Raw genomic sequence first — 17,904 nt, forward strand, 5'->3', positions numbered from 1 at the left:
AGTGTGTTCGCAAATATGCGATATTTGCCAATGCATGTGCTAATTTTATGCACGCAGCTCTTTAAAAATTCACCTTTAAATTGTTTTATTATGTATTGAAACCCATTTAGTGCATAATAACATGATTTAATGTGCACTAAATTGATTTAAAGCCTGCTAATTCGATAAGACTTAACCTATTATGTCCCAGTGTCCTATTTAGATAACAGCTTCTTAAAAAATTTGGGACATAATAGATTAAGCCTTTCAGTGCATTCTAAAAAAAAAAAAAGTACACAGTAAATAAATTGGCACAAAATGAATGAAAAAACAAAAAAACCCCAAACCGCAGCACATCCCTAATAAACAGTGCTAGCATCAGCATGGGCTGCGATCCCGTGATACACAGGTCAGAGTACACAACGTTCTACTCATACAATGCCAGACAATTTCAGAAATTGAGGACAGCGAAACCAGATAAAAGAAACACAGCAATGCTTTCACTGGAGTGAAGCACCTGAGCTTAACTTTCAGAACTATAGCTATCTTACTGAAGACCTTGAAGCCTTGGTTTTTAAAAAATGGAATACAATATTCCTAGTCTAGAAAAGGACATATTAAAGTATGAGTCACACAGACTTGCTAGCACTGTATAGCTCTCTTCCTCTGTTACTTAAATAAAAGCAAACCAATTATTTTTGTATAGTGGAACAGTTATTTTTACAGAAAGGTAAAATGAAATAACTGTAAATTATTCACCTCCATGAATTATTTTTGTGATTCGGGTCTCGCTTCCTGCCGTTATCTCTGGCTGTCCTTCAATCACTTTGGTCAGTGTGGTTATTTTGGGCTCTGAAAAAAAAATTGTAGGTAATAAGCTAACATTTCATACAGAGGACCTTAACAGTGTGTGCAAACCATATGTCAGAGGAAAAAAGGCCTTATAAGTTGAGCAACAAGGTATCTCACCTTTACAACAACTCAAAAGTCTTATTCATGGCTCAAAATACTTCCCTTTTTGTATTTTTTTTATGTGTAATGCTTTTTAGTTGTTCTCTATCCAAATTTCTTAGAGTCGAGTAAGTGTCCCGACGCCATCCCGACTCCGCCTCATCTAGCTTTCGCGTGCGAAAAGTCCCTTTTCGCGTGCGATAGGGATAGAAAATGACCCCCTTAGAGTCATTGTCAAACCATATATCAGATGTGTTTTTAAATATCTGCCGTGAACTGCACATTGTAAAAGGAAAAAAGTAGTATGAAATATTTTGTAATTGCCATAAGTTGTTTAGTACAAGCATACGTGTAACTTCTTCTGGAAATAGTTTCTCTTTCTCTATAATGGTTTACTATTGGTTATTGAATGAGAACGTGTAATGTAAAAGGCCATTCGTTATGCTAACTCTCTCAGTGCACATGGTTTTCCACAAACTTACAAGTCATTACATTTGTTGTATGGCATTTTTTTTTACCAATTGTGCACATTTTGACAGCACATGCAGATACAAACTACAAGATTTTGAGTATTGGGTAACATATTTCTCCAAAGCTGTAATGTTTCTTATGCTTTTGTGTCTATATATTTCAGTGAAACGTTCAGCCGCCTTTACTAGGGATGTGAATCGTTTTTTGACGATTTAAAATATCGTCCGATATATTTTAAATCGTCAAAAATCGTTAGGGCCACGATACAATACCAATTCCCCCGATTTATCGTTAAAAAATCGTAAATCGGGGGAAGGGGGAGGGCAGGAAAACCGGCACACTAAAACCCCCTAAAACCCACCCCCGACCCTTTAAATTAAATCCCCCACCCTCCCGAACCCCCCCCCAAATGCTTTAAATTACCTGGGGATCCAGCGGTGGTCCAGAATGGCGGCGGTCCGGAATGGCCCCCTCAATTGAATCCTTTTGTCTTCAGCCGGCGCCATTTTGCAAAATGGCCGCTGCAAAATGGCGGCGGCCATAGACAAAAATGATTCGACGCAGGAGGTCGTTCCGGACCCCCGCTGGACTTTTGGCAAGTCTTGTGGGGGTCAGGAGGCCTCCCCAAGCTGGCCAAAAGTTTCTGGGAGTCCAGCGGGGTTCAGGAAGCGATTTCTTGCCGTGAATCGTTTTCCGTACGGAAAATGGCGCCGGCAGGAGATCGACTGCAGGAGGTCGTTCAGCGGCGGTCCAGAACCCCCGCTGAATGACCTCCTGCAGTCGATCTCCTGCCGGCGCCATTTTCCGTACGGAAAACGATTCGCGGCAAGAAATCGCTTCCTGAACCCCCTGGACTCCCAGAAACTTTTGGCCAGCTTGGGGGGGCCTCCTGACCCCCACAAGACTTGCCAAAAGTCCAGCGGGGGTCCGGAACGACCTCCTGCATCGAATCGTTTTTGTCTATGGCCGCCGCCATTTTGCGGCGGCCATTTTGCAAAATGGCGCCGGCTGAAGACAAAAGGATTCAATTGAGGGGGCCATTCCAGACCGCCGCCGTTCTGGACCACCGCTGGATCCCCAGGTAATTTAAAGCATTTGGGGGGGTTCGGGAGGGTGGGGGATTTAATTTAAAGGGTCGGGGGTGGGTTTTAGGGGGTTGGCTCACGATTTTAACGATTTTTCACTATATTTTTAAAACCCAAACGGCAACAATACGATTCCCTCCCCCTCCCAGCTGAAATCGATCGTTAAGACGATCGAGGACACGATTCACATCTCTAGCCTTTACTTTATCCTGCACAGTATTACTTTATAACTGGTTTTCCATCCAAGTGTATGGGTTGCAGGCCTTTGACTTTCTATGCCAACCTGTAAGCAGTATGGAGGTCAATTAATTAAGCATTTACATAACCCTTCTATGACATCCAGTGAGCCAAGTGGACTAAAATGATTTTTTCAAATTCTGTAAAATACTTGCTGTTTATAGGAAAAAGGTTAAGTTGGTTTTCCATTTCAGTTGTCTGCTCAGCTCCTCTGTGCACTGCTAGAAAACTAATTGCCATAATTCCTCAATCATGTGTAATCAGGCAGGAAGGCACAGCCAGCACCAGTGCCAGTGAGCTGAGGAGGTGCAGAAAGGGAAGGACTAGCGTCAAGCAAAATTAAGGCATTGTTCTTTGCTCACCACTCTGATCTGAGAGACTACCTGAGTTTACTACTTCCACAGCAGCATGATGATCTCTAAGTTCTTGTTTCTTAACCAGACGTTGTGCTATGCAAAGTAATATATAATATCTCTTAGGTACACTAAATCTAAAGGCAATTTCATGGAATTATGATACACAGCTCCAAAGCCATGCAGGTATAAACTGAATGAATGCCATATTTAGATACGATACAAATTTAAACTAAAGTATCCTTACAAAGGGAACGCCTACTGTATCCTCACCAAGCCAATCTTTCTAAAGCTATTGACTGTGGTTACCATTCCTTTGCAATTAGATTTGTAATTATATAGCTCTGAGGCAATACATTTTCAAGAGGAAGATTTTCCAATTAAGCTACATTTCCTAAAAGGATATTTTGTGGAGAAGCCAGTGTTCTTTTTTCTTTTTATGAATATTTTTTTCAGAAAGTTCATTGCTAACATATGAAGAAGCATTTGCAGACTGTCTTCTTGTGCATGTACAGTACAAGTTTTTCATCCCACAGAGTGCACCGTTTCCCCATATACTTACAGGGACAGTGGCTTTTGCAACACTGAAGCATACAAAGAAAAAATGTTATAGTTACTTATGCAGTAGTCTAAAAGCAATGATCAGCAGAGGAATTCTTTATTGCTGATGGCAGAGTCACTGGATTACTGATTTTAATCATTGGTAGCAATATCAGTGTTTCTGGATGTTGGAAGCTTGAGTAATGTGGATCAGTTTATAGTAGATATTGTTTCTACTAAGTCATGCTAAATGGTTAACTATGGCAACTGCTAACACAAGAGAAAGTACCTAACAGTATGGTTTTCACTATTTCCTGAAACAAAAATGCCCCCCAATTTTGAAGGTTTTCATAGGGATGGCCCATTTGTTTTGGGAAATTTGAAACAAAACTAAAATGGGGCATTTTTGTATTACCACAGCTCAAGAGAATGCAAACCAATCTAAGGTGAGTGAATGAAAGCGTTTCTAGTATTTTAAAATCATAAGAAGTAAAACCAAAGCAATGTTGATGAAAATGTAATCACTTGAAAATAAAAATAAGGAAAAGTCCAAGACTGTGTTGTGATTTTCTAAAGCCTAAAAAAAAAAAACCAGGTAAAAGCAGTGCATTAGGAGGAATAACATCTGTCAAAAAATTAAAGCAAATATAATATTAACTAAAAACAAGAGAGGAAAAGACAGACAGGAAATGAGAATAATGCATGTATTTAGGAAAATGCCTGATAACTAGGGATGTGCATTTGTTTCAAGTGAATAGGTAATCCAAAAATGTCAAAAGACTAGAAAGATGGGATCAAATATCTAAAAAATTATGAACTCTGGTAGACAAAAACATATAACTTGTGAAAAGGTGTCAGCAAGCCTGACAGCATGTCATGTACCATAGTGCTAAGACCGCCCGCACCAATCAATCATCCACCTTTATAACCAGATGTTAGAAATAATTTGTTTAGGTCCTTTTTTAAAGCAATTAAAAGCAAAAACCAACACGGCCGTTGTTTCACTAAAAAGCTTCCTCAGGGGTAAATTGAGTGTGTAGGTCCACTTCAACTGTTAACATTTTTTGTGGGACATCTTGCCTTGACGAGAACTCATGAGGAAGCTTTTTAGTGAAACATGGCCATGTTGGTTTCTTATTTGTTAACCCTTGGGACTGTTTTTTGCTTTTAATTGCTTTAAAAAAGGACTTAAACAATTCTTTCTAACATCTGGTTATAAAGGTGGATGATTGATTGGTCCGGGCGGTCTTAGCACTGCGATAACATGACACGCTGTCAGGCTTGCTGACACCTTTCCACAAAATGTATTTCTTTGTCTACCGGAGTTCCTAAATTCTTGGATATTTGATCCCATCTTTCTAGTCTTTTGGTTGTTTACCTTAGATTGGGGTTGTTTTGCATTCTCTTGAGCTGTGGTAATACAAAAATGCTCCATTTTAGTTTTGTTTCAAATTTCCCAAAACAAATGAGCCATCCCTATGAAAACCTTCAAACTTGGGGGGCATTTTTGTTTCAGGAAATAGTGAGTGCTATTAGCAAATTGTACACTATTTCCAGAGAAAAAAAAAACTTGGCCTTCACAAGTCTGAAGTTGCAGGCCTACCCAGCTGGGTTTAGCTAAGCACTGCCAGGGACTTCCCAACCCCTCCAACCTCCCAAGCCTCTCTAAGACCTCAGGACATGGGCCTACTTGGCTGGCCTGAGTCAAGCCCAGCCAGATCATTCTTGGGCTGCTCCAACTCTGCCTTCCACTCCAGAAAATGCAGCTTGGACAGGGGACCTACGCAGCCTACACTTCCCTTTCTGTGGAGATCCTGCAACAAATCTTTAATAATGGCACTGGCCCTAACAGAAACACCAGTGATGTCTCTATGGTGCTAGTCAATTAGTGCAATTTTCAAGAGATGTTGATGAGGCAGATGGCAAGTGGGCATCTTTCCTGCTCCTCTCATAATCTAGCATTCTCATGGAAGGGATAAACCCAGGGCTGGGGTGGACCCTGGTCCCTGAAGCTTTTTGAGGGGGAAGTGGGAGAGGGTTGGATGGGTCTGGGGAGGCCCCAATTTCTTTATTTATTTTTGGATGTTTTTATGTTGTTTTTGCTTTGGCATGCAAACTGAACTAAAATAACCATTAAACAAAATGAAACATGGTTAAAAAAAACTTCCTAAAATGAAAAAAATAAACATAATGACATTTTGGGGTTTGCAGATATCTTTTCCTTACATCATGGAGGCATGTCAGCAGTAGAGATGTGCAATTTTCATTTGTTCATTCATTTCATAGGGCACCTTCATTCAATTCATTAGTTTCAAACAAAAAAAACCCCATTTGTTCATTTTATTTATTCATTTACCCTTAAATTCAATATAAGAAGCACTGCAGCTTTTTTTGGGCTCAAAAAATGGAGTTTTCTTATCAGTTCTAATGAAGTTTGTGGAAAGACATCATCAGAAGAGGGACAGAATTCAAAGGTACCTAGACTGTGGAAAACTGGTACCACAAATGGCATGAATAGTCAAAGGTGCCGTAAAGGGGCAAAGTGGTGCTAGCATTGACAGAGGTTCTCCAAAGCATACTGAGATAAGCAAAGGCACAGCCAGAGTGGGAAAAATTAGACCAAGGGTTCAAAACAGGGACCCCAACAACATGAACCCTCAAAGGCAGTATGGGAGAAAAGTGACACCAAGTGTGACATAAACATCCTAAAGCAAAAAAAAAAAACCCAAGGCACCAATAAAGGGACAAAGCAGCCCAACATGGCATCAATACACTAAGGCACAATGAGAGGTTCAAAACAGCCCACCATAGTGACAGGAACACCCCAAGGTGTAGATCTGGGATATCATAGCAAGGCAGAGAGACAGCCTCAAGGTGCAAAGTTAGGGTATGGCAGTAAAGCTGAGTGGAAGAAATACCCCTAAGAAGTAGGATAAAGGGTATAGCAACAAGGTAGAGTGGCATGGAAGATGGCTGTCTTCCTGTTGAAGCACTTGCCACTAGTCATATTTAGTACAAGAGAATGATCTGTAAACAGTATCCATTTTGTACTTGGAATTGATTTTGTTACTGGGGCAATTTTGGGCTTCTTGTGAAATTTGCTTTAAGATTTAAACTATTTTCACAATCAGAACATGACAATTTGTCTCTCATCAGTGTGGATTTTCTGTTAATTTGTGAGGTTTGCGTTATTAAGAAAGATTTTCCCACATTCTGTAGCTGAACACAGTCTCTTCCACAGTCTCTTCCATTTGTTGACTTTCTAGTTTGCATTAGTTTTCTCTTCCTACTTAAATATTTCCCTCATTCAGAACATGTGTTGCGCCTGCATTTCTTCTTCTGACTGAAGGTTACTGGGGACTAAACATCCCAGTATAAGAAGAAGGGTGTGAGAACTAGGCTGGAATCCTAGGGATTTACAAAAAAAAACCCAAGTAAGAATGGGGGTGGAAGGAAAAACTTCTACTTTTTAACTTTTTTCAGTTTTATTTCTGGGGTCAAACACCCTAGTATGATTAACAAATGGGGTGTGAGGACTAAACTGGGATGGTAGAGGGGTAGAATAAAATGAAGAACCATAAAAGGAGAGGGATAAAAGGAGAAACTTGTATTTTTTTCACACCTTTTTCTGGAGACAAAAAACCCCCAGTACAACCAACAAACAAGATGGGAGAACTAGGCTGAGTTCCAAACAGCAAACAACATAGTGGCACCAAAACTCCCATGTTGGTACATAATAGGCATCACAGATAAGAATATTAGAAGCATGACACCCCCCCCCCCCCAAAAAAAAAAAAAAAAGTGGTATATCAGGTGCAAGGCAGATTGGAAGCAGCAAGACCCCTAAGGTGGTATCTAAGAGGCACAACAGTTAGGCATGTGGTAGCTCTGCTTACTTGCCACAGGGTATGGCAAGAGGCAGAGCAATAGCAGCAAGACCTGTAAGGTGGTCTACCAGGGTAGAGACAGTTAGGAAGAGCAGTAGCAACAAGATCCCCAAGATGGTAAATCTGGGGCATAGCAGGTAGGCAGAGTAGTGGTATGACCACTAAGGTGGTATATAAAGGGTATGGCATATTAACAGAGCAATAGCTGCAAGCCTCAGAAAATGGAACATACTAGAGATGTGAATCGTTTTCCATATCGTCTTAACGATAGAAATCGTGTGGCAGGAGAAGAAAATCGTGTTTGGCACGATTATTTCGTTGAAAAATCGTTAAAAATCGTTTTTTCCGATTAGTGCGCACTAACTCGAGTTAGTGCGAACTAACTCCCCGTTAGTGCGCACTAACTCGAGTTAGTGCGCACTAACTCAAAATGATACAAATAGACACTTTCCAGGTCACTGAAGGTCAGTTAGGAATGAATATGTGTTCCTATTGGCTGGCAGCCCTCTTATCTATTGATGTTACCAAGGTTACCACTGAGGTGATGGTTGGGGGGATGGGAAATGGAACTGGAAACTCATGAACACCAGCAGAAAATGAAACAAAGTGTTCACACTTCCCAGGTCAGTAAAGGTCACTTAGGAATGAATATGTATTCCTATTGGCTGGCTGTGCTCTTATCTATTGATGTTACCAAGGTTACCACTGAGGTAATGGTTGGGGGGATGTGAAATGGAAACAGTTGGAAGCTTGACATGTGATGATCAGCACTCACGTGACTAGAACTTCTTTGTTTATTATTTTTGTTAGCAGACACCTGCATGTTGAATTTGCCAATCACTGTGCATTTTAGAAAGGTGGTCCTGGCTGGAACTGTACACAGTTCAAATATATGTAATTGATTGTTGGTAAGTGTATTTTTTAAGTAGCCACACTGGCACAAGTATGTTTACTTTTCCTCCTACTTAACTCACTAGCTCAGCTTTGTAAGAAGGGCTTCTCTGCTTGAGTGAGGGTCAGGCAGCTCCCCCCTGTCTGTGAAGCCAGCCTCTCACTAGTAATGCAGGGAGGGAGCTGTCTCAGACTTCACCATCCTCCCCCCCCCCTCACCCACACACCATTCACTAGCTGGGACATGGGGGAAGTCAGGAGTGAGGGTCAGGCAGCTCCCCCCTGTCTGTGAAGCCCAGCCTCTCACTAGTAATGCAGGGAGGGAGCTGTCTCAGACTTCACCATCCTCCCCCCCCCCTCACCCACACACCATTCACTAGCTGGGGCATGGGGGAAGTCAGGAGTGAGGGTCAGGCAGCTCCCCCCTGTCTGTGAAGCCAGCCTCTCACTAGTAATGCAGGGAGGGAGCTGTCTCAGACTTCACCATCCTCCCCCCCCCCCCTCACCCACACACCATTCACTGGCTGGGACATGGGGGAAGTCAGGAGTGAGGGTCAGGCAGCTCCCCCCTGTCTGTGAAGCCAGCCTCTCACTAGTAATGCAGGGAGGGAGCTGTCTCAGACTTCACCATCCCCCCCCCCCTCACCCACACACCATTCAGTAGCTGGGACATGGGGGAAGTCAGGAGTGAGGGTCAGGCAGCTCCCCCCTGTCTGTGAAGCCAGCCTCTCACTAGTAATGCAGGGAGGGAGCTGTCTCAGACTTCACCATCCTCCCCCCCCCCCCCCTCACCCACACACCATTCACTAGCTGGGACATGGGGGAAGTCAGGAGTGAGGGTCAGGCAGCTCCCCCCTGTCTGTGAAGCCAGCCTCTCACTAGTAATGCAGGGAGGGAGCTGTCTCAGACTTCACCATCCTTCCCCCCCTCACCCACACACCATTCACTAGCTGGGACATGGGGGAAGTCAGGAGTGAGGGTCAGGCAGCTCCCCCCTGTCTGTGAAGCCAGCCTCTCACTAGTAATGCAGGGAGGGAGCTGTCTCAGACTTCACCATCCTCCCCCCCCCCTCACCCACACACCATTCACTAGCTGGGACATGGGGGAAGTCAGGAGTGAGGGTCAGGCAGCTCCCCCCTGTCTGTGAAGCCAGCCTCTCACTAGTAATGCAGGGAGGGAGCTGTCTCAGACTGGTATCAGGGTTAGGGCACTGTGTGCAGGAAGATCACAACACTCCTGGTATTAATAGGGATAGGGCACTGTAAGAGATGACTGTAGTAGATTGAATAAAGATCTGATGTTTCTGCTCTCCTCACACCAAACAAAAACAACACACAAGCAGAGAAGCCCTTCTTACAAAGCTGAGCTAGTGAGTTAAGTAGGAGAAAAAGTAAACATACTTGTGCCAGTGTGGCTACTTAAAAAATACACTTACCAACAATCAATTACATATATTTGAACTGTGTACAGTTCCAGCCAGGACCACCTTTCTAAAATGCACAGTGATTGGCAAATTCAACATGCACTAGCATTTCAGGTGTCTGCTAACAAAAATAATAAACAAACAAGTTCTAGTCACGTGAGTGCTGATCATTACATTACTTTTTTTGTCAAGCTTCCAACTGTTTCCATTTCACATCCCCCCAACCATTACCTCAGTGTTAGCCTTGGTAACATCAATAGATAAGAGCACAGCCAGCCAATAGGAATACATACATACATATTCATTCCTAAGTGACCTTTACTGACCTGGGAAGTGTGAACACTTTGTTTCATTTTCTGTTGGTGTTCGTTAGTTTCCAGTTCCATTTCCCATCCCCCTAACCATCACCTCAGTGGTAACCTTGGTAACATCAATAGATAAGAGGGCAGCCAGCCAATAGGAACACATATTCATTCCTAACTGACCTTCAGTGACCTGGAAAGTGTTTATTTGTATCATTTTCAGTTAGTGCGCACTAACGGGGAGTTAGTGCGCACGATTTAACGATTTTTAACGATAAATCGTTAAAATTTCTATTGTATCGTGTTCTATAACGATTTAAGACGATATTAACATTATCGGACGATAATTTTAATCGTTGAAAAACGATTCACATCCCTAGAACATACAGAGCATGGCAGAAAGGCAGAGTGGAATAAGCAGGACCCATAAAGTGGTATATCTTGGATATGGCAAGTAAGCAGAGCAGTAGTAGCATCTTGGGCATGGCAGGTAGGCATGTGGCAGCAGGGCTTCTAAGGTGGTATATTAGCGGCATGACAGACAAGAAGAGTGGCAGCAAGGCCTTCAGGGTGCTTTCCGTCATCTTGCCACTCACATGGGAATTCTGTAAACCAAAGCAAAGGCAGACTGATTTTCAAAAAGATCGGCCTTTCCATCAACACTGGCCTTGAGCAATGAGGGCTTGTGACATGCCCTGCCATTGAGAGCATACATTCACTAGGAATACTTGTTGATGGTCAGGAAAGATAGCACTGAGCCATCTTTGCTAGGTCTAGCTGGACTGTAGACTTGTGTGCCCAGTATGTCAGCACAACTGTGATCAGATCCTCTGTGGGCTTTGTGAGATAGCATGTTACCGATATTTGTACTGCAGGCTCCCAATGATATATGTGGGAATGAAGTAGTGAACCCCCTGATGCAGTTATGACATAACACGGCACCATGTTGGAGTACTTTGTATGAAGCTTGGAGATGAGTGCTCTCTGGAACATTGTGTTTGATGAAGGTGACTCGCATATGATTTTTACTCTGACTCTTTAATATTTTGCTTGCATAAAGAAAAATTTACAAAAACAGCCTACTGTTTTATAAATTCAGGCTGCATACTTTACTGGTCCTACAAATATTTATACAAGTAGTCATTAATAGTAATACGGGATAATTTTTGTGCTGTGGTTTCTCTGATGATTTTTCCCATATTTCTGGGTTAACATCTGGGCTAACATCCGGCCATCTGGGCATTGTGTTATTAACTGAAGTCTTACATTGCTATTTATATTTATATATATATATATATATATATATATATATATATATATATATATACCATTTTCCTTCAATTGATTCTAATTTTTGTTTCTTTTATCTTTTTATCCTTAATACATTTTTTAACACCTCTTTTCTTTTGCTCTCCTATATTTGATTTCTTTATTGTCTCTACATAGATGATGAGAGTCTAACTCATTGTATAAATAGCTTCATGAGACAAAGGGCCTGAAAAAAGATCAAATTGATCTGCTAAAGACAATGGGAGGAAAGACAATTTAAATAAAAGCAACATAATAATGTAAAGCACCAGTATTTTCAAAGAAGCCTGAAAACTCTTGAAGTATGAGTGCAATTTTTTTAAGGTTCCTACCCATTACCACTAACTTATAACAAACACCTGATGCCACTTTCCGTAACTTACCCTGAATGACCTTTCGGACTGTTTGGGGTCCAGTAATGACTTTGGAAATTGTTTGAATGGGTATCTCTGAAATAAAAATAAAGAAATTACAAAAACAAAATGATTTGATCATTGCATAGGTCCAAAATAGTGTACCATGAAAAGTAATGTTGCAACTTCAGGGTTATCTCCACAAAACCAGAAGAACAATCGCTCTAGTTTTCTGTGGGGAAATTATTAGGACTGCATATTTTTTCTGCAGCAAAAATGAAACAGGTAGATTATGCCTCTTTCAATGCTGTAGATTTCAGCATAGGTCTGGCACAAAACATTCACAATGAACCACTATAATTTGTTGCAATTTCAGTGCAGTAAAAACTTATTGATGGTGACTCACTATAGCATTTGCCACAAATAGTGGTGTTCTCAATGTGAACAGCAATTTATTTGCTGTCAGGGCTGGATTTACTTCCTTAGCACCCCTGTGTGTGTGTATATATGTGCATGAGCAAGGAATTCTTCCTCCAAGGATGTGGTTGCTAGGCCCCCACCTCCCTCTGGAAGTGCCACAGTGAAATGGAGCCTCCTTTTCTACAAGGTGGCCTTCTATTTCAAGGGTAACTCAGCCAGAGGATCTGCACCCCATTGTACCCACCCTCTTAAAGGTGAAAGGGTGGACTGACAGTGATTCTACAGTGTTCAAAATAGTGTTGGCCTGGTCCTACCCCTTTATATGATACTGCTGCTCAGATTGGAAGCACTAAGAATAAAGTGCCACCAGGATGGAGGAGGAGTTGACCCTTTTACTGTGGCAAACCTAGGCAGATGCTTATTTCATCTATTAAGAAACTGGGGCCTGTTCACTGTACTTCACTAGGGCAGTACCCAAGCAAGCAAATTTAGCACAGGAATGACAAGGTAGTCCACAAATTACTAATGAATTCTGTGAAAAGTTCACAACAAACATTTTGATTTTTCTTTAAACTAGTGCAACATAAAAGATGATCAAAGGAAATAAAGGTATTTTATTGCACAGAAAAGATGTACTAATTTACATAGAGGTTGATTTCTTAAGGGTCTGTGCTAGTTTTATTCTGGTGCAAAATATGCCTCAGATTTATCAGGAAAAAGACCTCAGCATTTTTAATGGGGAAAACACTGGCACAAAATTGCTGCACTTTTTACAGTGAAACAAAACTGGTACAAACCTTTAATAAACTAGCCCTGTGGTGTCTTCACGACAGTTTAACAGGCACTTTCAATGGGCAGTAAACAAAAACCTGGGTAAGACTTGGGCTGACCTACAGGCAGGTCTATTAGGACTCTGAGCAATATTTTAAAATGGATTGCAATGAAATGGAGATTTTTTATTTAGATCCATTTCTTACAGAATTTATTCTAAGTATCCTTGTTTCAGGGCTAGAATCATTCATTTCAATAATTTCAAGAGATTTGTACATGTAGAAAACATAGCACCAGAGAAGAGCTTGCACTTTTGTACTGCATTCCAGGGCATACAAGTAACATCATGACTTAAAGAAAAAAAGAGGAAAAAACTGCTTAACATAGCAACTGAGCATTAATTTGTGCTAGATGATCCAATAAGGAACATTCGTTATTTGCAATGAGTCTATGTTTAAGGTACCAAAAGGAGAAAAATATTTGACATATTCCTAATGCATACAAAGCTGGCCATACATTTTCCAATAGGAAAAAAAAAAAGCTTCAGTATCATAAAGTCATAAGAGAAGGAAAGAATTATGTTGTGCATATTAGGTTATATTCTATTCTGAAATTTTTATGAACATACACATGTGGAAATGGACTAAAGTGAGTTTGCAGTTATTTGTGAATCATTGTACTGCACTAGCATGGGATTTATATGTGAGAAAAGTAGAAGAAAAAAATCAATAAACATGTTGCAATTCTTATTAATGTATTGGACTAACTTAATTCTATAATTCCTAGTGCCATTACTGACTTAAAATAACCATTCCAATTAACAAAAGTCAGTATACCCAAAGTCTCAATGCACCAAAAGATCAATAAAAATAATATTTGTATTCAAGGGTATCGACAAGTCAGAAAAACATTTCAGAATCCTATCATAACCTGTGTTGCAATTGGTGGTCCGAGGGCTGCTCCCGCGAACCACCATACTCGCCTCCCCGGCAGGTCCTCTCTCACTGGCTCCGATGCAGCACAGTCACTTCCAGCATCTTCGCGGTGAACCAATGCACATCAATGTGGCAGCATGCTGCCAACAGTCCACGCAGCAGGACACCACCGACAACCGCTGGTCCTGTTCCTCCTAGAGTACGCGCATGCCTGATGATGCCTTATTTAAAGGGCCCATAGAAGGAAGGCACTGGAGGCTCCTCTTCTTGACCATCACTACCCAAGGCCTATAAAAGGCCATTGCTGACACTCCTCCAACGCCTCAGCAACAGGTCTCCCTACTCTGGTAGTAGTGCATGTTGCTTCAGCATCTTATCTCCTGTTCTAGCATGCTTGTCTTCAGTTCTTCAGTTCCAGAATCCTTATCTTCAGTTCTTCAGTTCCAGTATCCTTATCTTCGGCTCTTCAGTTCTTCAGTATCTCCCTCATTGTCCACCTTCGGCTCTTCAGTTCTTCAGCATCTCCCTCATTGTCTCTCCCTCCTGCTCTGCCTATCTATTCCACCTTTCTCTTCTAATGGATACCTGGTATTGAACTCAGCCTGATCTCTGCCTGCCACTGACCACTGCCTGCCCATGGATATGCTTGATCTCCACCTGCCACTGACCACTGCCTGCCACTGAATATGCCTGACCTTCATCTCCTCTGACTCACCTACCTTGACCAATCTTTCCACCATCAGCAGAGGCCCCTACCTAAGACTTGCCGGTCTTGGCACCCAAAGGCTCAATCTGAGGGCAACATGGGCTGGTAAAGACGAAGCTCCAGCTGGGCCTCTACTTTGTCTGGGTCTTCCTGCCAATGGTGAGGAGCAGAAATATGGTACTCTAATATAAGCCAAAAATACACAACAATCAAATAAACACTGATTTGGCCAAGAAAAGAACTATGTTTGTATTCTCTAACAACCGTCATACATGGCCGCAGGCAGCTAGAGAGCTCATGTGTGTAAGCTTAAGTAGCTGCTGGGCTGAATAATCATAGGTTGCAGGGAGAATTATAGAAGCGCTGTCACAGTGTGCGAACCAACTACTGTGTGAGCACTTATCTGTTTCCACGTGTGGCAACTGAGTGTGTATAATCCTGAAGGATTGCTCCAACACTGCGGTGTTTCGGAGTATTGGACTCCTTCCTCAGGGATCCTCCAGGTGGAATTATACTTGTGCTTGGAGCCTTTTAGTTGCAGACAATATGTGCGCTCGTGGAAAGTCGGTGCACTAAGATAGTGCAGCCTCACGGCGACTCTGCTGTCAGTTTGCAGCAGAGTCGCCTTGAGGCTGCACTATCTTAGTGCACCGACTTTCCACGAGCGCACATATTGTCTGCAACTAAAAGGCTCCAAGCACAAGTATAATTCCACCTGGAGGATCCCTGAGGAAGGAGTCCAATACTCCGAAACACCGCAGTGTTGGAGCAATCCTTCAGGATTATACACACTCAGTTGCCACACGTGGAAACAGATAAGTGCTCACACAGTAGTTGGTTCGCACACTGTGACAGCGCTTCTATAATTCTCCCTGCAACCTATGATTATTCAGCCCAGCAGCTACTTAAGCTTACACACATGAGCTCTCTAGCTGCCTGCGGCCATGTATGACGGTTGTTAGAGAATGGTGAGGAGCATGCAGGTCCCCTCCCTGCAGGTTGCATCAATCCTGCCTCAGCCCAGGTGTCCATGAACACAACATTCTGGAAACAAATATTATTTCTATTGATCTTTTGGTGCATTGAAGCTTTGGGTATATTGACTTTTGGTGACTGAATTGGACTAACTTAATCTTTTTGTGACTACCTGTTGAAAGCTAAACTCCTTTCATCAAGTTGGTATAAAATGAGCTGGTATACAGTAGTTTTGAACATTGTAAAAAGTTAAATAAATGAATAATGGGGTGATATATGCTGGAATTAAAAAAACTAAGAAAATAAGAGAATAAGGTAAGTCATGACTAGCTTTGTAGCAGAGTGCAGAAGGGTGTTCACATTACACCAGCAGCAAGACCACACACATTATTAACAGGCAAATGTATTAACTTGTGGCAAAGTTTGCAAGCGTGGTAATGTGTGGTAAAAATGCATGCTGTTCCATTACCAAAATTTTCTGCATGTTATTTGTCATTTTAGCTCATGTTATTAAGCTACCACAAACTTTGGCACAACATCTATACAAAACTAAGTAATGAACTGCATAGTTCATGTAGATCAGTTCATTTTCTATATCTGCATGGAAAAATAATGTACATTAAAATATTTGAAAATCAATGAAGCGTCACTATCATAGGAAGGAAAAGGTAATTTATTTTTTGTGATAATCATCATATTCGTTAATGTGAGAAATTTACCTCTGAATTAATTTGTGTGCAATTAATATGGGCCAATAATGAGTTTAGCACATCAGCCTGTTTGCCTAGAATCAATGTGGGGGCATAGAAAGACTACTGAGCTGGCAGCCATTGCATCCATTGTCTGAGAGCTAGTATGAACCACAAGAGCAGTAAATTCAAATTTGCATACTGTGCCAAAAGGCCTTGAGCCAGCTCTGAGTTCATTTGTTAAAGCATAGCTAGAATGCAAAATGATTACTCTTTATTCAAACCTGTTTGGAGTCCATGTGTAAGAAAGACAGCAGTACTTGATAAAAACATAACAGAAATGTGGTCCAACATTGAAAACATGACAAGATTAATTACCTTCTTTAATGATGGTGTGCACACTACCTCCTCCAATTATCTTAATTTCAGGTTTTGTAGTAATTATTTTGGTTATAATCCTGGTAGCTGAAAGGACATGTGTAACATGTAAATTTTATTTGGATAATACAACCCAAAAACAATAATCATTTTATGAGGGAGGAGAGTGTGATAGCTGACAATAAATTTGAGAGAGGAACTTCAATAATATTAGATCTTTTGATATCTTATTATTAATTTACCCATCTTAAGTTCTAAAAGTATCCTTTTTTTTCACTAAACTTCTTTCCCAAGTCATCCTCAAGCCATTCATTACATTTATTAGAATGATATGTACAGTGGGTTCTATCGAGGTTCAGCACAGCAACAGCCCAATTTATTGAGATTCTTAATGGCATGAGCTACTCAGGAAAAGGCATTTCAAAATACATTATGCACATATTTTGATTCAGAAATAAAAGAAAAAGACCCTTAGGAGCCTATTTACTAAGCTGCAATAACTTAGCAACATGTGTTAAAACTAAAATGGCCCAGTGTAACAAGAATATTCATAAGAACATAAGAACATGCCATAATGGGTCAGACCAAGGGTCCATCAAGCCCAGCATCCTGTTTCCAACAGTGGCCAATCCAGGCCATAAGAACCTGGCAAGTACCCAGAAACTAAGTCTATTCCACACTACTGTTGCTAGTAATAGCAGTGGCTGCATCGCATGCAAATGCATGAAAGCAACTTATGAATATTAAAATGGAGCAATGTGGATCATGATAAACTTCAAGATTCATGATAATCTGTGGAAAGTTAGCTACATCTCAAGAGGTGTCTGCCAGTGCTCTCAGGGTACTCCCTCATCGGTCAGTGCTATTAAAGGGCTGTCAAGTCCTGGGAGACTGTCCCTCCACCCAGAAGCAACCTCAGTTGGCAATGTGGCAAAATAAAAATTCCCCTCCTCAAAAAAGAGCCCAACCCCTCCCCCCCCCCAGCTGGCAACCTCACCCCCACTGTACCTTGTCTAACCCCTAAATCCCCTGAAACAAGGCCTGGGGACACCGGGTGTGCAAACTGTGCAATTGCAGAGGGCGGCACACCTGGTGGGACAGCGTTGGGAGCAGGGAGAGGCCACTAGTGGACTCTATCTCACTGGTGACCCAGAAAAGGAATTGGCCTGTGAGGTCACCGGTGGACCTCATCTCACTGGTGGCTCGGAAGAGGAATCGGCCCATGAGACTGCCGGTGGACCCCATCCAAT

At 41.7% G+C, this 17,904-nt stretch overlaps 1 protein-coding gene across 2 annotated transcripts in view; it reads right to left on the reverse strand.

Annotated features, from left to right (window-relative positions):
• The window catches only part of POSTN (periostin), a 164,940-nt gene that overhangs the window by 37,242 nt on the left and 109,794 nt on the right, over positions 1–17,904 (reverse strand). For both annotated transcript variants that reach the window (XM_029602743.1, XM_029602744.1), the window contains exons 17-19: positions 16,655–16,741; positions 11,811–11,876; positions 739–831 (exon numbers count right to left, since the gene is read on the reverse strand). In XM_029602743.1, coding sequence (XP_029458603.1) covers positions 739–831; positions 11,811–11,876; positions 16,655–16,741 — 246 coding nt within the window. The remainder of the gene's footprint in view (positions 1–738; positions 832–11,810; positions 11,877–16,654; positions 16,742–17,904) is intronic.

This window comes from Rhinatrema bivittatum, chromosome 5, assembly GCF_901001135.1.
Source record: "Rhinatrema bivittatum chromosome 5, aRhiBiv1.1, whole genome shotgun sequence".
Classification (NCBI taxonomy): Eukaryota; Metazoa; Chordata; class Amphibia; order Gymnophiona; family Rhinatrematidae; genus Rhinatrema; species Rhinatrema bivittatum.